Source organism: Scomber scombrus, chromosome 4 (assembly GCF_963691925.1).
Source record: "Scomber scombrus chromosome 4, fScoSco1.1, whole genome shotgun sequence".
NCBI classification, from domain to species: Eukaryota; Metazoa; Chordata; class Actinopteri; order Scombriformes; family Scombridae; genus Scomber; species Scomber scombrus.
Window position 1 is genome coordinate 16,227,316 of NC_084973.1, and position 26,704 is coordinate 16,254,019.

The following is a 26,704-nucleotide window of genomic DNA, read 5'->3' on the forward strand; positions in this document are numbered from 1 at the left end:
TTACCTTTTACCAAATGGATTTTAAAGAGATGCCACAAACTATGGTGACATCTAGTGGCTATGGGAAAAAATGTCGTCATGGTAAACAGAAATACTGTTTTCTTGACACAGAACCCACTCTTCCATACTTTTGGAATTACATGTTCTGGTGCTAATTGATGTAAAGTTAATAACAATGGTATGATAAGGTGAAGTTAGATGGATGGAGGAAGGCGTTTACTAGAGTGTCTGCATGTGTGCAATAGTGCATGAATAATAGATACTGTAACTGGATATTAAGGTTCTCTTGTGAAACTCTTGTATAGTCACCATCAGTATGAGAGGCCAGACTCCAGCTACAGCAATTCTGTTTTTGGTATTTAACAGGGGTGGCTATTTGAAAGTGGAAACGTGTGAATTGTAGTGTCAGTGCCCTGCAGAAGCCTTATTCCTTAAAAAAGAAGAAAAAAGAATTGTTATCAATTTCAAAAATTGATGCTTTGCCCAAAGGCCCCTATTTCTTGACATCTTACAATGGTTTTGATATTCCCATATATTGTGGAGACAATATCAGTTTAAAAAAAGCAAAATTTGCAGATACAATCTTATTGCAGGGCACTGTGAATGGGTAAAAAAGACTGTGTATCTTTGTGTACATACTATATGAACGTATGTACAGAACTGGAGTAAAGAAGGGTGTGATGTTGGTCCTATTTATTTATTTATACAATTAAGTCTCAGTAGACTCAAGTGGCAACTGTGTCCCAAGTACTGCAAGTGAACTGTAAGTGTTGAGGGAAATCCGAATGAGGTGGTGTCGAACATGTACAAACATCATGCATTGTAATATTATTCATTTTTACTCAACAGCATACATACTTCCTTTGTCTTCACATACTGTGAAGACACATTATCCATTAGAAATGTTTCCTGTTTACAACTGTTAAACAGGAAGAGTTAATCAACAGACAAACACAACATATTTGGGCTGTTTTGCAAAACTCAATCCGCATCAGTAAAGTTATAGCTATGTTGACCCAATGTGTAGCTGATAACTAATTTCGCTTATGGGAAGAAATATTACATGTTAATGTGTTTTACATATTCTAAATGTACAATTTTAAGTGTGAATTTGTTTTTGGCTTAATTTAAGACATTTTCATTTTGACCAACTGGTGTTTTTTGTTTTTCTAAAAGTCTACCAGCTATGTGAACTGTGACTTCATACAATGGGCCATGACATTGGGTTACAACAATCATAACAATTTTAGAAAACTCTCTCTCCTCTCTACCCCCAATCACCAAAATCAGAATGTTCATGATCAGAAAATTTCTTGTTTGCTAATATTATTTTCACTAAAACTTCAGTTAAATGTACAGGTTGCTTGACATTGTGGCATTTGTATGTATGAAATAGCAATACTGCAACATTTCACTGTTTTTTGAGGTTGAAAATTCTGTCAAATTGTTCTTGTAATAAATGTTTTCCTTTGAATTAGCTCTGATCTATTTGGGGAGTGGTGGGGTGGGGGGGCCTGCTGTATTTGTCAGGGGAAAGCCTGAATGTGGATGTGGATAAAAACATTATATTATTCTTCATGAGCAGTGATGTTGAACTTGGTATACTTGGACAAAATCAGGTCGGTGCATAAGATGTCTAATCATCCAGTTTGTTCAGTAGACCAGTATGGACAATCTCTTTATGCAGATGTTGCAGTCTGATGTTAAAAAAATAAAACAATGCCAGAAACCCCACCCTCTCCTGGAGTATAATGTATAGAGCAGAAATGCTGCCTCCCTCATAATAGTTATGTCTATATGTTGGAAAGATTTAACTTACAGTATTACCAGTGTATTTACACCAGTTATTTTAGTAACACTGGTACTACTTTCAACCTGATTGGATGGCCATTTAATAATTTTACATTATAACTGTTTTATAGCTTTTCAATTGAATTGCCTTTTTATTTCAGCGTTCAGTGGGCAATACAGCATTGCGACCACCAAAAATCACTACCAATCTAAAAGAGGAGTTATTCAGCTTATTTTTCTCACAAAACTATGAACTGTGTCAATTGAATGAAAGCTGACGTTGCTTCTCTGTTTGCAAACGTTATTTCGCGGAAACACGGAAGTAAATCAAGTGGGAGGGGACGAAGGCCACCACAGCTCATACTACGCCTGTCACGGTAAGATGTTTGTCAAGATTTTCTCTCCAAACTAATTGTGTGGCGGGTCTAATTTTAACTCCAGAAGGTACGCTAATTCTTTGGGTAAGGTTTAAACCAGGCCGGTAGATTAAGAGCTTAACTATCCCGACAAAGGCTTCCTTAAGCCTCTGCTTAGAAGGTCATGTCTCAGCTGTGCTAGCTGGAGAAGTACCCGGTGACAGGCTCACTGCAGCAGGCAGCTAACCTTTAGCAACACTCTCATTCATCTGACCAAAACTACTGCAAACATGCAGGAATGGGCAAATCAATTATGCGTGAGTAATTAATCAAGAAGCATCGTGTCGGCAGTAATTTAACTAACTTTTTAATTATATGTTCGTCTGCTCCCAGCTGGATTGTAAACACAGGAGCCTACTACGCTAACGTCACGGTAGCCAGATGCTAGCCAGCTAGCTACCGTTCCTCTCTTTGCGGCTAAATTAGCTTGGAGTCAGATTGTGTGAATTACTCTCGTAGCTATTTTGCAAACAATGTAGGTCAGAATACACTGTCAATTCAGTGTCAGATTGGCATCATAGCAGCGGGTAATACCGAACACACACATATAAAGTAATGAGATATTTCGTCTGTATCAGTCATTCGTGTTAACTTGTGTGTAGCAGCTAGCAGCCTGTCGGATGTTTGACAGCTATCTGAAGCTCAATAAATAATGAAACTTAACACGTTAAATCAATTCAGAGTTTATTGACGCAGCTCTTTGTTATTAATTAGCAATTTAACAACTTTAGCTGACAGTTTTCTGGCATAAACTGGCATCAAATAATCGTTATCATCTCAAACAGCTAACTTAGTTGTTTAATGTTAATTGAATTCATCGTTATTTAAAATACATCTTCATACTGCAATTCAGTTATTTCCAGTCTGATAAAGAGAGTATTCATTACTAACATCCATGAAACACTGCTTGTGTTATATAGGGGCATGACAAATGAAAAGTAGTTATTTACAGTACATTACGAAATGCTTATTAAATTATTAGCCATAAAAACTTTGAGGCACTTCATCAATATTTGTGTCATGATGATGTGTCATTATAACTATATATTAAAATATATGATAGTCCCTTTTGTAAGATGGCAATTAAAGTTTTCAGCAGTATTAGTTGTGTTGCTTTTACTCCATGTGAAGGCTGACTTTAATTTGTTGCAGTAAAACAGTGAAAACCCAAAGGCAACACATGAAGTGTAGTGATCTTATGCCCAAGGCAAGCATTTCTTTTTCCCCCATAAGACTAAATATGTCACGGACCCAGGTTTTCCAGTTTGTCCATTATATGCATAGAGAGTATATCATATTTGAAACACTGTCCTTTTGTGGAGGTTTATTTAATTCGGCAATATTCCTTTTAACTTTAAGTGCAAATTTTATAGCAGAAAATATTATATAACTGTGAGAAGGTCTTTTGCAGGCAGGTAATGGATCAAGAGGAAATGCATACTGATACGTGATTCAGGACTGCTGAAAACATTTGAAGTTTAATCAGTTTAAGAGATATTGTTGGCCACATAAATGCTGACCTAGAAGATTTGTGTTTATAGAGGAGATATCAGTGTCTCTGTTCTTAGCAAAATCCATTGTTTTGTCATTTGATAGAACACTGCCACTTGTCCCGGAGAAGACAGGAAGTCCTTTTATTTCCCTGTGCTTGCACTTCTAATATTTCCTGTTGCTCTCATGAAGCTCCAAGTTTCCACTCAGGAAAATATTTAGCAGAAATAATCTTTCATGTCCTCTCTAACTTTTGCAGGAGAACCGACAATTTGGATCCAAGATGACGGACTCCAAGTACTTCACCACCACCAAGAAAGGTCTGATAGCTCACTATTTGTTCACTCATAAGATAAACGATTTAACACTTAAAACGCCTCAGTGACAAATTACTTTTTACTATATTGAGTTTTATTTCTGGCATCCATACACTGTTTCTAAGCAAGTGCTTTGTGGATTTTATGCCAAACTAAGCTGGGCGGTGCTGAATTATTGATTCTGCAAACAGGCCTGGACTTTTTGTTGGTTGTTAACATTAATTACATAAATAAAGATGATTATATAGAATAAAACAGTCTAATTACCTTCAAGCTGTTGAGTATTTTCAGAAAAACGTATTCACATGGAAATTAATTTGCATTTGATTTCTTATATTTGAATATATAGCGACATGATGTGCTATAAGTTTATTATCAGTCACTCTATGCAGCCAAAAATGCTTACTCAATTTAAGATTTACAAGGTCATCAAGAAATAAATGCCTGTTTTCATAAAATTTGAGTTGTTAAATATATTTACCTGTAATTAACACCATGCTATCTAGTTAGAGCTGGAGAAAAAAAATTTAAAGATTTTATCTTCCTACTTTGTTTTGACATTGTTGCCAAGAACTGAACAGCTCTGGTTATTTTAAATCAGATTAGTATTAGCTCACAGCGAGTTAACCATCCTGCTGTGTCTCTCTATTGTGTGGCTCCTCTCACATCCCAGAACTGAACATCCCCACGTAGCTGGCTTAGTGGACACAGACAGAAGCTTATGAGTTACAATGTATAAGCTCTCTGTTCGTTAAATATTATTTCAGAAATACGAGCGTGTTTCCTTCGGTATCCTACTGCTTTTCTGTACATATGCCCAATATGTCTGTGTGCAGTCTCCTGCTGAGATCTTAAAGGAGATTGTGAGTGATTATGTGTTTATTAAGTGTTTACATTTCCCGTGAAACATTAAGTAAGTGGACTCAAATTTAAGCCCAAGACTGAGTGTTCTCACAGTGTTTGTTTTCATAGTTACATCAAGGACACTAAACTTAAATGTAAACTAGCCTAAATAAAATGTGACGTCTTTCACTTCTGTACAAAGCAACATAAATATATGTCAACAAACACTTAGAAACCCCCTTTTTTTAATCCTCCATGAGAACTTCACATGACGTCTTGTTGCTTTACCCAAAACATAGATAGGTTTGTTAAACACATTCAGGAAAAAACAGCATTTTAAATGTTAACAATTGGTGATTATGTAAGTTTTAGTAATATGTCTAGATCAAGGTAAACTGTATATCATCTCCTTTCCTCTCCCAACATGACAAAAGTATTGCATGATGGGTGATTAGATTTTTTCTTGTCTTGTGCACACAGGTGAGATTTTTGAGCTCAAAGCAGAGCTGAACAGTGATAAGAAAGAGAAGAAGAAGGAGGCTGTGAAGAAAGTCATCGCCTCTATGACAGTTGGCAAGGACGTCAGGTGAGCCAGGGGAAATGTCACAAACATCCACATCAGAACTGTATAACACTTCACCTTCCATTTGGAGGTAGTTGTCACATAGTGTCTCCCCTCCCCTCCAGCGCTTTGTTCCCAGATGTTGTGAACTGCATGCAGACGGACAACCTGGAATTGAAGAAGCTGGTCTATCTCTACCTGATGAACTATGCCAAGAGTCAGCCAGATATGGCTATCATGGCAGTCAACACCTTCGTAAAGGTACAATAGTCATAAATGTATTGTGACATGATACTATTTCTCTCTTGAACTCCTTTGACTTCAATGGGATAATTATCAAATTTAAAGGTGTCCGTTTAAGGTAAATACAACCATTCTTAGCCTTTGGTGATAAAGGCAGTGACACCTCAAAGATATGATAATTTTAAATTTACCAGAATACTTAAAACTGTGTTCACATTATTATAATATAGGTAGGATCCCAAATGAATAATAAATGATGCAATTATGATCATTAAAAATAAAAAAATAATCAAAGTGTGATATCTCTACCAATTTTCTGTACCACCAATCCAGGATTGTGAAGACCCAAACCCTCTGATCCGGGCCCTTGCTGTTCGTACCATGGGCTGCATCCGTGTGGACAAGATCACTGAGTACCTCTGTGAGCCACTGAGGAAATGTCTGAAGGATGAAGACCCTTATGTGAGGAAGACTGCAGCTGTGTGTGTAGCAAAACTTCACGATATCAACGCCCAGCTTGTGGAGGACCAGGGCTTCCTGGATACTCTAAAAGACCTAATTTCCGACTCAAATCCCATGGTATGAATCAGCACAAATGTTGCTAGCATTGTGTCAGTACATTGACCTTTCTTTTGCATCTTCATATAGCTGTTGGCTATAGCTTCTTATTTCAGCATTTGTCTGTTCTCTCATCTCATCTCTAAGGTGGTAGCAAATGCAGTGGCAGCGCTGTCTGAGATAGCAGAGTCCCATCCCAACAGTAATCTACTGGACCTGAATCCCCAGACCATCAATAAGTTGTTGACGGCCCTTAACGAGTGTACAGAGTGGGGACAGATCTTCATTCTTGACTGCCTGGCCAATTACACACCTCGTGATGATCGCGAGTCCCAAAGGTAAGAGAGGTCACTACTTTCATGAACATTCTCTCGTCACGTCATGTTTGCATATCCTCCCAGTGAACCCTGAATAATTTTTCCCCTCCTCATCCCAATATTATCTTCATGTGCTAGCATCTGTGAGCGTGTGACCCCGCGGCTCTCTCACGCCAACTCTGCAGTGGTTCTGTCAGCAGTGAAAGTTCTTATGAAGTTCATGGAGATGCTGCCTAAGGACTTAGACTACTATGGCACCTTGCTGAAGAAGCTGGCCCCTCCTCTGGTCACCCTCCTCTCTGCTGAGCCCGAGTTGCAATATGTGGCACTTAGAAACATCAATCTCATCGTTCAGAGACGGTAAATCTGCGGAGAGTGTCTCTTTGCTACGCTTTATACTATGGAAATAGTAGTTAAAGTTAAAGTTGCTTAACATGTGCCTGATTCAGTTGGATGTCTTTTACATCAGATTAGATTAGATTGGATTAGATATACCCAAAAGGGGAAACTACAATAGTCATCACATGCCAACATTTATGACAAGAGGAAACAACAAAGATAAACAAAGCCAGGGTAAAACAGTTTAAACTCTCTGAAAGACAGCACTGGATACATGGATAAATAATGTGTTTCATAAAAACAAGGCAATAATATCTCAAAATGCTAACACAGAGCAAATTAGAATAAAAAAGACCTAACAGCCAACAGTAATAAATTATCATAAAGGCCATTTAATACTCTTGTATGTTGTTGAACAGTGTCACTGCAGTATTGTGTTTTCATCAATTGCCACAAATAACAAGAAATGTCGATGTGACTTTCAGCCCAGAGATCCTGAAACACGAGATGAAAGTTTTTTTTGTGAAGTACAATGACCCGATCTATGTCAAACTGGAGAAGCTTGACATCATGATTCGCCTAGCATCTCAAGCTAATATTGCACAGGTAACATGCTCAGCTGTAATCAATCATTGTTTTGGAAAAAGTCATAAAACAATTAGGTTTATATCTGTTGTATATTGTTCACATAATATAGTCCTGAGTGACACGGATGCCTGTCTGTCCTGCTGTCTGTAGGTGCTGGCTGAACTGAAGGAGTACGCAACTGAGGTGGACGTGGACTTTGTCCGAAAAGCGGTTAGAGCCATTGGCCGCTGTGCCATCAAAGTAGAGGTGGGTGGAGATGATGCTTTGTTGTTCAAGTCTTTGTATCAGCTGTGTGGTGGAGCACAAAGCCTTAGTTTACACATACTTCATTTTAACTGGTACACATACTCAACCAGATTATGACACTAAGTGACAAAAGGCTTTTGTCAGTAAGGCTTTGTTGTAGTGTTTTTATGATGAACATGAGTTGGCTCTGTTATCATGATAGATTGAAAACACATTTTCTGTGGTCTATTGTGGTTTCCATTTTGGATTGTCAAGAGTATACATCATCATACACAACTTTGTTCCCATAATTAAAATAAATAGATATCAAAATAAAAATGATATATATATGTATAAGATTGAACACAGGATTGCTTGCTGTTGAAGCCTGAAGTCAAACAGAAAGCCACTATGTTACACTTTTAGTAATATCACAAGTAAAAAGGATGTGATATGTTGAAAAAGATTATATAATTTTATTTGTATTGTTGATTCATATTTGAAAAGCAGTCAATTTCATATTGTATCATAGATTTTATAATACAGTCAATACTGTTTATAGTGTGCAGGCCTATAATGATTATTTTTCTCTTCATCTTAGCAATCAGCGGAGCGCTGTGTCAGCACACTGCTTGACCTCATCCAGACAAAGGTTAACTATGTGGTGCAGGAAGCCATTGTGGTCATCAAGGACATCTTCCGCAAATACCCCAATAAGTAGGTCCCCTGTTAGGCATCATTGTGCAGATTCTTAATGAACAATTCATGTAATCACTCTCATGAGCTGTACAAAATGCTGCCAGTGCTTGACTATGTACACAGAACATTCAACAGAATGAGGCATTTATGGATTTATACAAATTTTGTGGTGGCTGTGTTGTTTAGTGTTGCAACATTTATCATGCAGAATGCGCTAAATTTATTGGTTGGCCATTCAAATAGACATTTTTAGATGAATTACATTATTTGACCTATTACATGCTTTGCATTGTGGTCTAATGTTGACATTTTAAGAGCCATTCACAGCAAGTTCCACTTCACTGAACCTCAGATTCTATTCTCTTGTATTTTAAAAGGGAGGGTGAAAGCTTATCACACTGACAAAAAGTGTTTTCAGTCTGGCATTCATCTCAAATGGCATGCTAAAGAGTTTTTCGACAAGACTATTACCCTCACAAACACAGAGAAAGTGTTTGTCGCTGACAGCACCTATCACCCTGCCTTGATTGCACCCGGTCAAAGGTCAGGTAGATATGGCTGTTGTGTTGCTTCTGCTTCTGGATTCAACAGAGTGGGTTCATGTGCCAGATAAACTCTCTTGCACAGCAGTAGACCATCACCTTGAGTCTCCAAGGGAGCAGCTTTTCACAGCATCCAGCTTGGCATGTAGGGTGGGAAATTAGCACCAGCCAAATGCTGGTGAAAAATGAAAGTGACTGGTACATTTCATACACACAATAATGATTTATAATTGAGTGGCTGGTGAATTTGAACATTTATCTGTCAGTGGCTAGTATATGTTCACATTTTAAGTTAATTTCCCACCCTGTCTGCATGACTCAAGCCTTTACCTTCACTTTATATGAGTCACTACCCAGTCAAACTTCCATCTTCTCTCCTAATTAGACATTAACCAAATTGTTCTTATTAAACATTTTATACAATTTAGAAATACCTCAGACACTTTTGAAAAGATTGGTTGGTTAAGCAGACTAAAGATTCAAATATTTTTCTCTGCAGTTGAGCCCAAACAGTTACTGATAGGAGAGTGAATATTGTATTTATAATTGTAAGGTGGCTTGAAAAATAATAAACTAATGTCTTCAGGGTGTCGAAGCCAATTTAGAATAAATTGTAATAATTTGCACTGTGTGATTTTGTTTGTCTTAAGCGTAAGTTGTTTTGTTTGACTGTTGCCAGGTATGAGAGTGTGATTGCCACTCTTTGTGAAAACCTGGACTCCCTGGATGAGCCAGAGGCACGTGCAGCCATGATTTGGATTGTGGGAGAGTATGCTGAGCGCATCGACAACGCTGATGAACTGCTGGAGAGCTTTTTGGAGGGTTTCCATGATGAAAGCACTCAGGTGTGTTTGGGAGAGTGCAGGGTTATTTTTAATGTTAGTGGCTCCAGTTATTTGCAGTCTGCTCTGTCAGTAGCTATCATACAATGGTTTATATTGCTGGACATAATAAAAGCTGCTGCAAAGCATTGAAAATGAAGCGACATGCTGTACACAGAAGTACCAAAGAGAACTGGTGTTACTGAAAGGTAGAGTCAGTCATTCTGGAGAAAAATTGTTGATATTTGAAGTCAACACCCAAACAAATACACCCCTCCCTTCAAGCTCCAGCCCCCAAATTCATGGACACACATTGCCTAAGAACTGACCAAAAGAATATGGTGGAATTCAGAGAGTTGCGTCAGCTGTAGAGTCCCTTTTGTTCCTCTCAAACATTATTACAAGAGGAAAAAACATTTCATTTCACATGAGCACAACCGCCCATCGACACTCTTGGCCTCTCTGCATCCTCCCCACCTCTCACTCGACCTGTGTTCAGTGTCTCTGTCCACAGAAGCAGCCGCCTGTCTGCTGCTGGGGAGCTAAGAGAATAGCAGCCAAACAAACTGATTTCACCAGGCTTACTGACGGCAGAGATTTACTGAAGCAAAATAGTTTGATAGTCAGTTCCACCTGATGAATTTGACAAAATGTGCATTGAACAATCTCCAGAATCACTGATTTCTACCTTTAGCCAACATAATATGTGATAACTGTGAGCTTTAAACTGAGATTTACTGAGATTAAAGGTGCTAAATGGTAATTCATGCCACTTTAATGGGAACACTCCTGTAATACTTCAAGACTACACTGATTCTGTGTTTGGCTCAGAGGCACAATTTGTAGAGAAGCCAATCTTTACTCCGTGGAGCATTCATTGTGGGATTACACTTTACTTTGTTAGACAGCTCCCCCTAAGTAACAGATCAATTCCCGCGTTATTGCCTTCAAGGGACTTTTCTGATTATAGCAACTTAGCAAGTGATTTTGTGGGTAGAAAGAATGCATTATGCATAAATGTTCCCTTTTGTGCTGTTGTTAGGTTAGTGAAGATTGCCTCAAACTATTCAGTGGAATATTTAACAGGATGTGGCATCTATGAGAAATTTACTATTATGCTTCTAGAAGTAAAAGGAGGTTAAACTATGTATAATTATAGTATGTTATTGTGTGTTTAAAATATCAGGGAGAAAGATTCTCTTTACTAACACTGCACTTACATTTAAAAACAGTATTATTAGTGAGGAGCTGTAACACACTGTGTTCTGTGGGTTGTAGGTGCAGTTGCAGCTGCTAACTGCAATCGTCAAGTTGTTCCTGAAAAAGCCAACTGAGACCCAGGAACTGGTGCAGCAGGTGTTAAGCCTGGCCACACAGGTGAGAATCAAAACAAACACTGTTGGACACATACATTTTATTTGCCTGCCTTCATCTCTGTTAGCAGACATTACACAATCATCACCATGCTGCATACAGACATGGACTCTTCTAGTTTGTGTCATTTGCTCTCATCAGATGTGAATTTTAACTTTGATCCTCCTTTATATCTTTTACAAGGAGTCCTTTATTACTTTATCATTCTTGGGACACTGCAGTATTGTAATGGCATTATACATCTGAGCCTTGCACTTCCCTTAGTAGCAATTGCAGTGCTTTGAGCTTACTCTGCTGTTACATTAATTGTGTTTTAATGGTTTGAGGTATCTGGTTGATGTCAAAAATGAAAACAGTCATGTCATTTTTAGAAAATTCTTTGTCATATTGTAAAAAATGATCAGTATCTGAAATATGTTAATAATTACCTAGTTGAACATCCACCTATTGGTAATATTATCCTAATACAGATAAATACTAACTATAATATGTCTGCACATTCTACATGTTAAAAACAAAGAATATATTTTTTTATGTAGATGCAAAATGGTAAAAATCATATGTGCAGTGAATATTACACAAGCGGAATGCAGCACAGATGATCTTTACCATGATATATGATGGTATAAGATGCACTGCACCATTTAGTTGCAGCATTGCGCAGCTATGTGCTTTAGTCAGTTACACAAGAGAAAAATCTACTGCTGTGAGTGAACCTACTTTGAGAAGCTGTCCTGTTGTTCAGATTGTGCCCCAAATAACCTCAAGTACAGTTATTATCGTCATAGAAAGAATAAGAGTGGGCACTTTTGTCCTTTTTCCTTCATTATTTACACCATTTAAAGGTGACTGAATACACTTCGATATGATACAGTCTAATACAACATCACCACTGAGTACTGTTTCAAAAATGACCATAGAGTTAAATAAACACTTCTCTAACAGTGTCACAAAAAACTGAACATTGTAACCCCACAGAGATGGAATTTATTACAGAGCTGGTGTACTGGATTACATTAGTTTGTATAGATGTATCAACAGTAGAAAGCTGGTAACTATGTATGTGTGGACATCTAATGCAGCAGCGGTACAGGCACAAACTTTTTTTTTTCACTATGCACTTTTCCACTTTGCACTATGTGGACAGAAAGCAGCAATTACAAGAGGATTTCCATTTTAACTTGTTATATACATTTGTTATCTGCTTTTTTAAAGTCTTACTGCTTCCATCAATCTATGGTTTGCGCTTATCAGATTGAATTAAAAACCTGGTAACCTTCTCCTTTTTTCACAGTAATAAAAATGTTCAGTGTCAGCGTGCTTCATACATTATCCAAGTCCTAGCACTTCCTTAAGGCTTACTCAGTTTTTGATATCTTAGAATAACTGCTTAGTCTCTGATATCAGGGCCAAGAAAAAGAAAGTCAAACATTAAAAATGTATTAAACATGTTCCATAAAGATTATTCTCTTATCCTCATACCTTTTATCTCTTTCTCCAGGACTCAGACAACCCAGACCTCAGGGACCGTGGCTATATCTACTGGCGTCTGCTCTCCACAGACCCCGTAGCTGCCAAAGAGGTGGTTCTGGCTGAGAAGCCCCTGATCTCTGAGGAGACAGATCTGATTGAGCCCACTCTGCTGGAGGAACTCATCTGCCACATTGGTACTCTCGCCTCTGTGTATCACAAGCCACCCAGTGCCTTTGTTGAAGGCAGCCGTGGCGTTCAGCACAAGAGACTCCCCGGCAGTGCTGGATCGTGAGTCATGCACTTTTACTTTTAAACACTGCAGGCTAAGGGTTTTTTTTTCTGTAAATAGATCTCACTCCTCAACTTACCTGTCATGTTTTCCCCTCAAATCTGCTGAGTAATACACTTGACAGCAGTGTCTGGCTGTGCTGCAGTTCGTCTTTGTTCCTTCCTGCCTCCGAATAACATGTAGTTATCATCGCTCTAAGCGGACTACAGTGGGAGTTACATCTGCAGATTAATGACAAATTAGGCCTACGATGAATGTTAAAATAAAAAAATATTTCGTTTGTGAACAGTAATCAAACAAATCATCTCCATTTCAATTAATAATCTAAATTTGTCATTTTTTTTTTTTTTTTTTACTAGTGGAGATAGTGTTGAGAGCCCAGAAACAGCTTCTGCTGCTGGAGTCTCTGAGGCACCTCCTGCTGTTATCCCATCCCAGGGAGACCTCCTGGGAGATCTGCTCAATCTGGATCTGACACCTCCTACTGCAACCGGACCAACACCACCCCCCACCTCTGGCATGCAAATGGGGGCTATGGACCTTCTTGGAGGAGGACTGGATAGCCTGGTAGGTCTTCTACACACCTGTGTTTCACTGCAGCTGTCAGGTTGGAATCAGTGCCTGGCAGCCCACTGAGCTGGTTTCAATAATATCCTAAATGTCTTTGGGACCAAGTGATGGTAATGTATGTTTTTTTCCTACCTTATGTGCTTTCTTTCTTTCTTTTGACACTGGTATGTTTTCCTTTCTTTGTTCAATGCTGCACCTGCAGATGGGGGATGAGTCTGAGCCGGTAACTACATGGAGGGGGAGGGAACAACATTTCTAAACCACATCAGACCATTTCAGTGCTAAGATTGATTAGTTCACTGCCGTTTTACTCTGTAGTTCTCATGCATCAGTCTGACATTTTATTCATCATTTATCATCTTTTATTATCGTGATATCTACAGTAAGCATGCTATTGAACCTTTGAGTCCCATCTCTTTTCTTATCTCTGGGCTCTGCGATGTGTTTCGTCTTTCAATCAGCCGCCCATTCCCCTGCGGACGGACACTCCTCAATCACCTCAGCTCCCACGTCAGTCCCCATCGCCCCCAGATTACAGCCCCACTGAGGTTGGTCCAGGGGGCCACGCTGGACCAGTAAAGGCCAGCACCAGCTTAGAATCCCCTCTTGTCCCCTGCTGTGCCACTGTGTCCTCTAAATAAGTCTCCCGGTAGTTAATCTGTGTCTGTTTGCTCTTCTTATTACATTGTGATGTTTGCACACTCTATTTAGGTGAGATTTTAGTAAATCTCACTAATGTTTACTGTCAAAGTATGTCCTCCATACACAGTAGTTTAGCAATGTCACTATTTGGACTTGCTGTTTTTTTTTTTCTCACTACACCCCCAACCTTTCCATCTCAGTAATAGACACACTTGGTGAGTAGCATTTGAGAAAAACCTATTGGATTTCAGTTGCCACTCAACTGTACTTGTTTGGACAGTGAAAGTTCAATTATGTAAAAGGAGAAGTCAACTTGCCCTGTACTCGTGTCACCTTCTGCTCGCTGTTAACACCCATACCTGTCGTTAATCACAGACATACTTAGACCTTCTCACTCCTCCATCTGCCCTCCTCAAACCTCCCAGAATATAAATCAATGTTGCTAAAATAGATAACCTGCAATTGTTGTGTTTCTTCCCCACTACCCAGCTTGGCGGAGACCTCGGAGGAAGTCCTGCTGTAAGTCATTTTGTCTGATTTTAGTTTTTGCTCGATACAGTGGAAAAACAATGAATGTTTGAGGGTAGCCTGTTGTTTTGTGACTCACAGATGGGAGCTGGTTTCGGTGCTCCTGCTGCTGCAGTGCCGGCCTCTTTCAGTGCCCCTGTAAGTGGCGGTCTGGATGACCTGTTTGACCTCGGAGGTGGAGTTGGTATGCCAATGGGAGCCTATATCCCCGCTAAAATAGTGAGTCTGGATAAGCTGTTATAAGACATACTATTGAATGATGTTGCAACAGTACAGGAAAAATAACTACTGTTGTCATTTTTTCAGCTTTGGCTTCCAGCTATGAAGGCTAAGGGTCTGGAGATATCTGGCACTTTTGCCCGCCGTGCTGGGGTCATCCAAATGGAGATGACCCTCACTAATAAAGCTATGAGTGTGATGACTGATTTTGCCATCCAGTTCAATAGGAACAGGTAAGACCTTTTACTAAGCAGTGTTTAATCTCTGTAAACGTACATCTCTTTATGACTGTCTCTCTTTTCTCTGTGTTCCTTTATAGTTTTGGTTTAGCTCCAGCTGGTCCACTGCAGGTTCTCACTCCTGTCGGCCCAAACCAGAGTATTGAAGCTGCCCTTCCCCTCAATACTGTGGGACCTGTAATGAAGATGGAGCCTCTCAATAACCTGCAGGTAAAACCTTGACAATGTTTATTTCACAATGATTTTGCTTCGGTTTTGGTTCGCTGCCAGCACCATCACATTTTCGATAAATACTGATTCCCCACTGAATTTTAGAGCATTATCTTCATGACCGTGACGCAGTTGTCAACACCATGATTGTCAGATGTCAGGGGCAGTCTAAAAGCACATTGTTATATAAGCCCATTGTGTTTTTACAGCTTTTCAGCACTGGCCTTATCAGGGCAGCGATGCCTGGAGTTTATTTAAAATTGCTTCTTATTGAGTCCATTGAACCCTGTCAGAGTTGCATTGTAATGTGGAAGAGCAGGCAGACATACCATAGCGTATATAGATTCCATAGCTTACAGACTGCATGTTAATATTTCATTAATTTAAATAGAACATAACTAACTTGAATTTGAGCTTCATTTGCCTGATTAGCAGTATTGGTTATTTATCTTTTTATAGCCAAACATTACAGAACTAAAACACCAAAATGTTCTGTGATTGAACTATTCACCTGACTGTATCTTGTGGGACATAAACTTTTGCCCTTACTGTATAACCATATGCATTTACTGATAAGAAATCCATCCTTTCTTTCAGCTATACTGTTGAATTCCCACACTGTGAATTAAAGAGAATTAAAACCTAAAACAACCTTCAGAACGGAGATGATAAGTTGCAATTTGGAAAAAAAGCAGCTTGTTTTTGATCAGGGTGGTTCTTTTAACTGGGCAGAATAGTGGATGGGTGCTGTGTGCAGCTGTAGAAAGATGATAAGAGTGTCTAGAGGGATGGGAGCGGTGGGAGCGGTCATTAGTGGTCACACAACACATAGCTCCTTTGTTTCTCCTGGCTTCAGCAGCCATGCTAACCTTTCTACTCTACTGGCTCTCATTGCTGCTTTGATAGGTACTTCTATCTATTTTGACATTCTCAGATGTTTTATTTTGAGAGCTTCTGCGTTATTTTCGTCTTGATGGAAGATAATGTCCCAGAACATTAGTAAGAGTACTCTTCTAACTGCTGATGTGTTGTAGCAGTTTTCGAAGCTTGTACAACCCCACAGTCACTAAAACCCTCTCATCACAATCAGCACATTTAAGGGAAATGCTATAGTGGCTGTGGGTGCAAATTCCATGGCTGTTTATTGCCACTGAAGGCTACCGCTGTGATGATTTGTGCGAAGTCTTGACAGTAAAATAGTTTAAAGTTCATCAAAGATGTGAAAATGCCTATTTAATTCAGGAAAGGCCTTCTGTCTTGGCTAGCAAGAAACCTTTCCCACATTGCAGGCAGCATACCAGTCGTTTAGGCGTGACACCTGCTTTGCTCTGCTGATCTATATAGGAAACCTTACAGCTCACCAATGGCCTTGTGTTGTGCAGACATTTGCAGTCTTTGACGGTTCTTTGTCAGTCCTTTGGTTGGCACTGTCCAAACGATCACTTTTATGAGTTACATATTATATTGCATCAAATGTTTTATTTTATTAGGACCTGTAAACGCCTGGCTCAAGCCCCCAACTGCAAAGCATAAGTTGGTATAGGTATTAGTGAATGAGCTTTTTTGTTTTTGTTTGCTCCTGAATTATTCAGGAGTTATTCTTGTACTATCCTCTGGCCAGACTGACTGTCCTTCTCTTCAGCACTTCTTTGTTGAGCAATCTGATCAATATCGTTGCCCTGCCATTTGTTACTTCAGGTGCTTCGAGTGTAGCACAGTTGTTCTTGTGTTTCAGTGTCTTGAACTTTTGCCACCAGGGCCCACAGACCATAAAGACTATTTTTTACTTTCTTTTAGTATAGACACACTGGTATGTGCTATTTTTGAATTTTCTTTTTTCATAGACTTCTGAGTCACTAATCTTGTTGTTTTTGGTATTAAATTTTCAATCAGTCTGCTATTTTTATCATGTTATATTTTCATCTTTATTTATTTATATCCTTGTTTAAAGCTCTTTCTAGACTTTGTAGGCAGATGCAGATGCATTTTTGATATAAAAGCATTGTATATAGCTGATCTTTTTTGGCAATACAAGCATTGTGCTAACTGTGAGATGCAGCATGATTGGGGCGGCTGTGGCTCAGGAGGTAGTGCGGTCGTCCTCCAATTGGAAGATTGGCGGTTCGATTCCCGGCTCCTCCTCCTGACGTGTCCTTGGGCAAGACACTTAACCCCAAATTGCTAACAGTGTGTGAATGAGAATGAATGGTTAAATTCCCCCTGATATGCAGGTTGGCACCCTGCATGGTAGCCCCTGCCATCAGTGTATGAATGGGTGAATGAGTTGTAATGTAAAGCGCTTTGAGTGGTCGTAAAGACTAGAAAGGTGCTATATTAGTATTAGTATTTACCATCTGTAAAGAACATGGATATCAGTGATGATATTGTAGGATAAAGGTGAGATTGTGAGTTTTTTTGGTAGAAAATCTGGAAAGGCTGTAAGCCTCTTGTTCAGTAACCCCACACATAAAATTGTGAAGGACACTTGAAAAGAAATTACCAGTAATTGCTTCTTGTTTCTCGTCCTGTCGCCCCCCCCCTCCTTGGACGTAATCATTCTTGCAGGTGGCTGTTAAGAACAACATTGACGTATTCTACTTCAGCTGCCAGTACCCCATCAGCATGTTGTTTGTAGAGGACGGAAAGATGGGTGAGTGTTTTTTCTAAATCTCTTCAATCAAACGCCTCAAACCCTTTTGATGTCAACAACATACACATACGTCATTCTTTGAAATGAGTCTTTCAGTGAGGGTGATTATTGGGACTGTGCCGAGGATGTGAAGAAGTGTGTGTGACGTAGATGTGTGTATGACTGCCTGCACTTAAGCACATCTCATATCTGCACAGTTAATCCTACTGTAGATATGTACACCAACACCATATTTGGGCATTTTTGCCCTTGTTTTTTTGTTGCTATTTGATTTTTTCTGTGGATACATGTTGGCATTTGTCCCTGTGGAGCCTCCTGATGGGGCTAGCAGCAGGACCGCTGCCAGAGGCTGCGAGCTAATGCTCCAGAGCCGAAGCCACAGCAGGAAACCTAATGTCTCATGTGGAATCAAAATGCTCACACACTATTTTGTCATTTGTTTTCACCACAGTGTGTACATTTACTTCTTTGTCTTTCTTTTCCTTTCTTTTTTGTGAACCACAAATGTTATTGTTATTCTGGTATAGCGTATATTTCAGTGTATGCTGGGTGTTTGGACACATCGAGTGATTCTGTCTTTTCATCTACAGAGCGACAGGTGTTCCTTGCCACATGGAAAGACATTCCTAATGACAATGAGTCCCAGTTTCAGATCAAAGACTGCCATCTTAACTCAGGTAAGAAGGATGACGAGAGAACAGAGTGCAGTTCATAACACCACACTGTGCAGCCATATCCTGCAGCTTTTTTGTCTGTGAAGATAGCCTGATAGAGTGTTAGAGGTCTCAAATGCAGTTCCTAATGAAGCAAATTGTATTTGATGAGATCTCATCAGCTTCAGTCCCTATTTATGTGCAATAATTTAGTTTTACATAAGCGTGAGAGCAGCTGAACTGGAGAAGAATTCCTAATGACGTGGAGATATCCCCCCATAGATTACATTTCTTCTTCATGAACAAAGAGAGAGGGTTTCACATCCTACTGGGTCACAGCAGCAAGACAGAAGCTGAGGAGAAAAATAAATTCTGAATTAGTGACTGTATCTTTGCTGCACAGACAGTCTGAAGTGAAATTTTAGGAGATAAGTGTGAAAAAAAAACCCTGCATAGTCTGATACATTTAATGACGGTTTCAGCTGACAACTATAGGGCATGACAGGAGTCTGAGTGACACTACATATGGAATAATAGCAATGTTTATTCACACAAACTGATGGAAAAAAGAGCAGTAGCTTGTAAGGGAATACTACTCTACAGTCTACATTTGAGCTGTTACATTTTTTGTTTCTGTTTCTTCAACAGATGCAGCCTCAAACAAACTGCAGGGCAGCAATATTTTCACCATAGCCAAGCGCACAGTGGAGGGTCAGGACATGCTGTACCAGTCGATGAAACTCTCCAATGGAATCTGGGTGCTGGCTGAGCTGAGGGTGCAGACAGGAAACCCAAACTACACGGTGAGTGGAAGTATTGGTGAAATTCATAAGCACCATTCATGTCACTGATGTGATGACGCTGCTGCCGTATCAACTCACATTTCACACCTGAAAGAAATAGCTGAACAGAGAATAAATGTTAATTGTTTGGATTGACAAGGTGTGGCTCTTTTGGATAATTTTGCATGGCACTCCACTTTTATTTTGTTGTTTTATTTGATGACAGTAGAGACATAGAGATGGAATGAAATCGGTATATATGCAACAGAGATCCCTGGTTACATGGTATTCATCTTAACCTCTCGGCGCCATAACTAATGGACATTAGGCCTTTCTTTTCCTGGCTTAAAAGGGGGCCATTACAGTAAAATGATGTAATTTTCTCAACTCACTGACTGTTCGCTGCCCTCCCGAACCACCCAAAGTCTTGCCCAGGTGCAGCTTCCAGGAACTAGACAATTAGAACCAGGAGGGTCAGGAGCTAAAACTGCCTGTTTCAGACAGAGGCTGAATTGAGGGGCTGCATGAAGGGCCAGTGTAGGATTTTTGTAAATCATGCAAACATATACCAGTGAAGCCCCAGAGCATAAAAATAGACCTGGAAATGTTCATATGTCATGTCCCCTACCCTTTAAATATATTTAATATAAACACTGATATTGATGATACTGATGATATTTGTAATAAAATACCAAAAATTATGAGCTGTACCTGTTTAAAGTGTATGGGAGTTGGTGACAAGACTTAATAAAATATTCAATCCACATTATGGATTGAGACAAATGACACAGCAGTCAGCGCAGCAGCAGATCTGAACAAGAAGAGACAAGATGGAGATTGATTCAGTAATGAGTGGTGAGCGTGCTGAAGGGGGGAAGCTGGTTGATTGCGCAGTGATTGTAGTGTTGTTCTAATACTGGTGACTCATCATTGTGTGTGTGTGAGTGTGTTAGTGCGCACATGTATTTGTTTGCATTCTCCATTGTGATGTTGCGTGTCTCTGCTCTGTCAGCGGGCCACGGTCTCCTACTTCCTTGATGGATTGTGTTTGGCTTAGAAATTCTGCATGACTAGTCCAGAACGATGACCTTGGTGTGACTCTCCTCCCCGCTCATCACTCAGTCTGCTTTCAGATCATGTTTTTATTCATAAGGTGGCGTAAATGGTCCTTTTGTTTTCTCCTGTCTAGACTAGTCAATTTGTCACTCACCCATCATGTCGCTCATTAATTATCAGTTTCCTTGAGCTAAACTATGACACTAATAGAGTGAAGTGAAAGCAGACTGTTTTATGATTATTTGTTGTTCATTCTTTTTATGTAATTTTTTTCTGTCAGAGGCTGTGTGCTTTTTTTATTTCCTTGCACTTGATTTGTTGAGTTTTTTTATTTCGTCTGTGCAGCCATTTTTGGTGTTCCTTCATTAATTTATGGAAGTTTTTTTTTCGTCCACACTCAGCTGTTTCTGTGCTGTGCTCCTTCTCTCATTTTGAAGTCTAGATTGATGCTCCGCATCAGTGGACGAGCCCTCACACTTTTTGCAGACAGATTACCCCAATAATTGTAGTGAAGAGCACACTTTCCATGAAACAGTGCTGCATGTATAGTGCATATTGTGATGCTTGTCTCTCTCAGCTGCTGGCTGCAGTCTGGTCTCTGCACTCTTGGCACAGCACAGTAAAGCCAAGCTGCCAAAGCCTTTTGTCGGCAGCTATTTTTAGACCTGAAGAAATAAATCTCTGCCATCGTGTGTTTTTTAGGGTTCTGTTACACTTATAGGAGACAAGATGTCAAGACCGTTATGATCATATTGTCCTCAGCTGAGAAGCATGATAGAATGTTTTTCTGCTGTGGCTTACTCATGCTGGCATATTTTACTGATCTCACAAAACTTGAGTGGCGTCATCTCTCCCATGATGCCTCACTACTTATAACAGAGTATTATAGTTGTGTCCTAGTTCCACAGTCCATACTGCTTGTGGCTGAGCTTGACTATGAAGTGCTTTCACACTGCAAAAGTGACTAAACTGACTAAAAGATGTTGATTTTGTCGTATTAGTGGTGAATGGATGCTGTTATTAGGAGCCCATACTTGAAAAATGAAATAGTTGTGAACACTAATGAGACAATTCTTAACAACACAAACTGTTACTCTTGAAGGTTTGACATTGGCTGTAGCTCCCTAATTTTATTTAACTTGCACCCATTAGATCTCATGTATACTTTATAGTATTTATATTGGAGCATTAAGAAACAATTTATCTTTTCGCCATGAAGCATCGTGTTCTCATCCTGTCCCCATGGCAACTATGTGGCCAATGGTGTTGGATGATTTTCACCTCCCACCTCTTGAGATGGTAATTCTGAGGGTTTTGGTAAAGTGAGTTTCTTTTTTTGTCTACTACAGCATAGATATCTGCTCTGTCCTGTATTCTCCTATGAGAAAAAAGAGAGAAATGCATATTTTAAATTATTTGATTTCATGACTGTGCCCCCCCCCCTTTCTTTATTTTAATTAAACACTGTTCCACTATTCATCTATGTAGCTGGAGACATTGCTTCAACGCAGCAAATGAAATAAAGCAATAATGTGGTGTTGTATCATAGGTAGGGCAAACAGTCACACTGAGACTGATAGCATCCTGCTTCACACACCACCCACAAAGGCTGAATAACTCATATTAGCTTTACTGCTTACATCTTCTTATTTAACTTACAAACTTGAACCTCCACCTCAGCTTGTTGAACCAGCTCCTAAACAAACATTCACTCAGAGATTTCGTTGTGCTTTGTACAATGACAATAAAGACTTTCTATTCTATTTCTATTCTAATTAGCTGCAGCACATTAAACAGCATTTAAAAATACCTGAAAATGTCATTTTAGTCGTGTTTGATGCTGGTTTGCTCTTTAAAATCTTTGTTTTTGACGTAATGTCTGTCCATGACTTGAAGCTACAACAGTTTGTTTAATATGTCTCTGTTTTGTATGGTGAAACACTGGTAGCTATTTTTCCAAAGACCTTTTCTTCATTCTAATAATACAAATCTATTAATCATACATTAAAAAAGTTAACTGCAAAAGGGTTGATTGAATGTGATTTCAGTTGGACTTAAACACTTATTGACATGTTAAAAGATAAATGTAGGACAGTCTTGAGCATCAAAGAGAGGCTCTATTCTGACTTGATAAACATTTTTAGTTTATCATACATGCATTGAATGTCTGTCTTCCTTTGCTACGCCTTGTTGCATTGCTGCATTAATGCTGCTGCAGCCTCGGGTGCTGATTTATGCAAGTTTCTAAAAGGGTCCTGCAGTGTTTTCAGATATGCGTGTTTCGTGATGTGGATCCTTGTGTCTGTCTCTCATTGGAAGATTATTGTTGAAAGGAAATTTCTCTATCGCATGTGATCCTGCCATTTTTGTAGCATATAGAAACACAGAGCAGGATAATAACGATAATTGCATCTCTGTCATACTAGTAGCAGATACTCACTCTTCCTTCGTCGTTACTGTAGCGCTCTGTTGCTTTTTTGTCTGTTACTTTTCTGCCTGTTAATGCCTAAAATAATACTAACATTTTAGCAGTGAGCCTTAAGCTCAACACACAAATGCAGCACCACAATGAAAGACCATTTTTTGCCTCCTTAAAAGCAGCTTTTACACTGTGGCTAGGGCAACCGCATTTCCTCACATCTTACCCCATGCTGACAGGAGAGCGGCTGCCTAAATGTTGCCAGCAGCAGCATGCATTAGTAAAGAGCTCCGAGTGCACTGAGGCAACGCTTAAGGAGCTGCGCAGCATTACTGTGATTCCACTGCAGCCTAACACACACCATCGTCTTTGTTTGATCTTAGTGCTCATTTAGTCCAGATGGGACCTGGTGTGAAATTCTCATCAATAACTCACTAAATCTCTGAATAACTGTTGATCACTGTAATTATAATAATGGCACCATTCTCAGTGACACAACTTTATAGTGTTGTTGCCACACACACACACACACACGCACACCACAGAATTTTAAAAGCTGGACACATCAGAGCGAAAAATATTTATGTAAGATGCTATTTTCAGTACCGCAGGAAAACAGCAGACCTTTCGGGGGTTAACATTGGCTACTAATACTGGTTTATTTTCAACTGCAGTCATCCCATCCATTCCACTGTGGACACAGACTCTTTGAACATCTCCCCTTAGGGAAAAGACTGAGATCCATAAAAACCTCCAACAGCAGACACAGGAGTGTCTTTCCTGAAGCTGTTGCTCTTCTAAATAACTCAACTGTGCTGTTATCAAACTGGACTTTAACATTTTACATTCCTCATTTAACCCGTGCACTTATCACGTTCATATATTTCTTAATATCCCATTTCCCAACTATTAGTCTTTTATGTAAATAGATTTTAATATTATTTTGTTTTATTTCATAATTTATCATCACCTTTCTTGTGCCTTATGTTTTACTCTGTATTCTTTTATGCTGCTTTTGTGGGAGCAAATGCCAACATTTTATTGTATACTGTATGTATATTTGGCTAATAAATCCAGTTTATAGTGGAAACCAACAAGTTACTAATTCAAGAAAAAGTACTGTAAAATGAACCATTAAAAGTCAGGAAATGGACTTGTCCTTGTGACTTGGAAGTTTAAGGTGCTGACTCAGTTATATTATCAAACATGTTCATGTTCGACTGGGGAGCTTAAAAAAACAAAACATTAAATGCCCGAAATGGTGGGAAAAAATTAAGAAATAAACAATAAATCTGAAATCCAAATAGAAATGCTGATTTGTTTAAGAGCAGCAGAGAATTATTACATTCCCTGGACGTACGATTCTTAGATTGTTTTTCTTAAGTCGCTCTGTTGTTTGTATTTGTCAGTCACAGAGAGTCTGTGAGAAAACTGACACGGTGACCCTGAAACTATGTTCCAGTGGAACAAATGTTAATCCAAGAAATATCAGTGATGAGAACTGAAAGAGCAGCTCTGTGAGTGACAGGCGGAGCTGTGTGTGTGTCTCTGTGTGTGTGTGTTTGTGTTTGTGTTTTGCTGTCAGGTCAAGAAAAAGGTTGTTCTAGTTGTTTTGTTTCTTTTTGTTTTTCACTTCAGAGAGACATGAAGGTTATTAAGGTTTCAGTATTTCAGAAGGAGAAAGCTCCCAGCTGGTATCGATCATGTAGCAAATAAATGGAGAAACGTTTTAAAATATTCAGGGTTACTGTCAGTGGTATTTGTTATATTGTGGTATTTAAGTGTTAATACAACATCATGACTATCTGACTGGATTATACCAAAGCTCTGACTGTCTTGTGTCTTGTGTCTTAAAACTAAAATAGTCTTGTACCCAAATGAACACTGAAACATATTTTTGCACAGAAGGAGGGCTGTTGATTGTCTGTCACTTGTCCCCTGTGGTAACCTCTGTATCCCACAGCGGGCCTTTGTCTTTATAAACCTTTTATCTTAACAATCTCTTCTAAAAGTGAAATCATATTCAACCCTGCTCGACTCCTCTCTCCTTCAGGTGTCTTTGAAGTGCAGAGCCCCCGAGGTTTCCCAGTGTGTGTTCCAGAGCTATGAGGCGGTGCTGAAGAACTGAAAAACACCCGACGACAACCCAGCCGCTGCCCTCAAGGACTCCCGGCACCTTGTCCTGCCCGCCCTCACCTGACCCACGGACCATATAACAACCTCATGCAGTGTGGGAGCCACTTCCCTACTGTGTTGGACCTGCAGACTGCAATCTGTATGTCAGCCAGCTGTTTAATTAGGATGGTTAGTGACTTATTGCCCAATTTGGCTCATTGTCCAAGCGTTTATTTCCCCAAGTCTGCAGAGATTTCTGGTTAACCTTCCTGGCTAATCTCATCCTGTCCCCTGTTACTGTTCATTTTTTAAACAAGTGTCACATCAGCACTTGCTAAATGATCTGAAGCACGTCCTCCACTCTTCCTTCCTGAGCCATCCTGTGTTGACCTTTATTCTTTCGGGACAGACAGCTGTAGGACTTGTATTCCCGTGACTGTTTTTCTTTGCACGAGGATCTTTAATCATTATCTAGCCCCACTTGTGTGCAAATTGGAGTCTATTTTTAGCATCTGCAATCAGCAGGTGAGTCGTCACTGTTGGCAAATTTATTTGGGCTACTTTCAATTGAAATGCAACAGAAAAAGGCTTTAACTCTCCTCACCCCTCTGCCCGTGTGAAGTGGAAAGTGGCTGTCTGGGCCTTTTTTTAGAAGAGATACATAAATACTTACAAACTACATTATTGTTGTCTCGTCATTTTATAGAGTTTTCTTAAGTATCTGTGGTTAGCAGTGGGGTCGGATCCTCTGCTGTTCCTGAAAGCAGGATGTCTGGCATGTGCTGGGTGAAACTGTTTGCTAGTGTGTGTTTTCCTTTGATTTTTCCATAAATATCTGGACATTTTATAGACTATTCTCTGTCTGCTCTCTTTCTTAGTCATTCCATTGTTTAATTTGTGTTTGTAGTCTTGTTAGTGTGCATTGGGCAAACTGGGAGAGAGCATCAAGTGTTGAGGATTTTGTATTTGCTGCTGTGCCCCCGAGTCAGTGACTGCCTCTCAAGCTCTCTGCCAATTTGCTCTCTCTATATCCTCATCGTGGCTTTTCCAGTACTATGGCTACCTGAGATGAAGGCTTAGGTGGAATAACTCTAAACTATGATGTAACACTTCTGAGTAATTCGTGTACATGTGGGTAGCAGTCTCTGTCTCAGCGGAAAGAAGGCTAGAACAACATTCAGTGTCCCTGTTATACCCTCAGACTCCACAGATTAATTGGATTCCTTTTACAAGTCAGTGCACTGAAGCCCTACAGGATGTATGCACCTAAGCTAACACCTTTTTTAAAAGATTATCAAAAGAGGTTACCGTCTATTCTGTGTGTGTGTCTTTGTGTGAGGTGACAGCTGACACATTAGAAATGCTGTAAAGGAAAAAAAAAATCAAATGTTTAATCAGATGTTTTTGACATGATTTTCTTCATTGTATGTACATCATTTGAAAAAGAACTATTAAAAGTCTTGATAAATTCAGATGATCAGTGTCTTCCTCACTTAGTTTTATATTTAGACACCATGACAACAATAAAGGCTAAAAATGCAGTGCGAACATAATTTAGCTGTCCCAGTGTCACCAGATGCAAAATGTTATCTCAGTTTTATTTGGTCTGTAAAGTCCACATTCCCAGGGTCCCTGGAAGTCAGTCACACCGCCATACTTGATAATCATTGATGACCTTTTGAGGTTTTCACATTTGTGCTCTCGTGGGCTGCTCCTCTCTGCTCCAGCCTTCA

At 39.5% G+C, this 26,704-nt stretch overlaps 1 protein-coding gene across 2 annotated transcripts; it reads left to right on the forward strand.

Annotated features, from left to right (window-relative positions):
• The first annotated feature begins 2,134 nt into the window (after positions 1-2,134).
• ap1b1 (adaptor related protein complex 1 subunit beta 1) lies at positions 2,135-26,443 on the forward strand. Of its 2 annotated transcripts, XM_062417243.1 has the most exons (24): positions 2,135-2,168; positions 3,958-4,018; positions 5,339-5,444; positions 5,546-5,681; positions 5,997-6,242; positions 6,369-6,559; positions 6,677-6,898; positions 7,363-7,483; positions 7,616-7,711; positions 8,292-8,407; positions 9,611-9,776; positions 11,031-11,129; positions 12,628-12,887; positions 13,248-13,455; positions 13,661-13,681; positions 13,920-14,006; positions 14,590-14,619; positions 14,710-14,847; positions 14,935-15,080; positions 15,167-15,296; positions 17,862-17,946; positions 18,537-18,623; positions 19,248-19,402; positions 24,910-26,443. In XM_062417243.1, the coding sequence occupies exons 2-24, from the start codon at positions 3,982-3,984 to the stop codon at positions 24,982-24,984; spliced, it is 2,958 nt and encodes a 985-aa protein (XP_062273227.1). In that variant the 5' UTR covers positions 2,135-2,168; positions 3,958-3,981; the 3' UTR covers positions 24,985-26,443. The 2 variants fall into 2 exon arrangements, with proteins under 2 accessions (XP_062273227.1, XP_062273226.1); XM_062417242.1 differs by lacking the exons at positions 13,661-13,681; positions 13,920-14,006.
• The last annotated feature ends 261 nt before the right edge of the window (positions 26,444-26,704 follow it).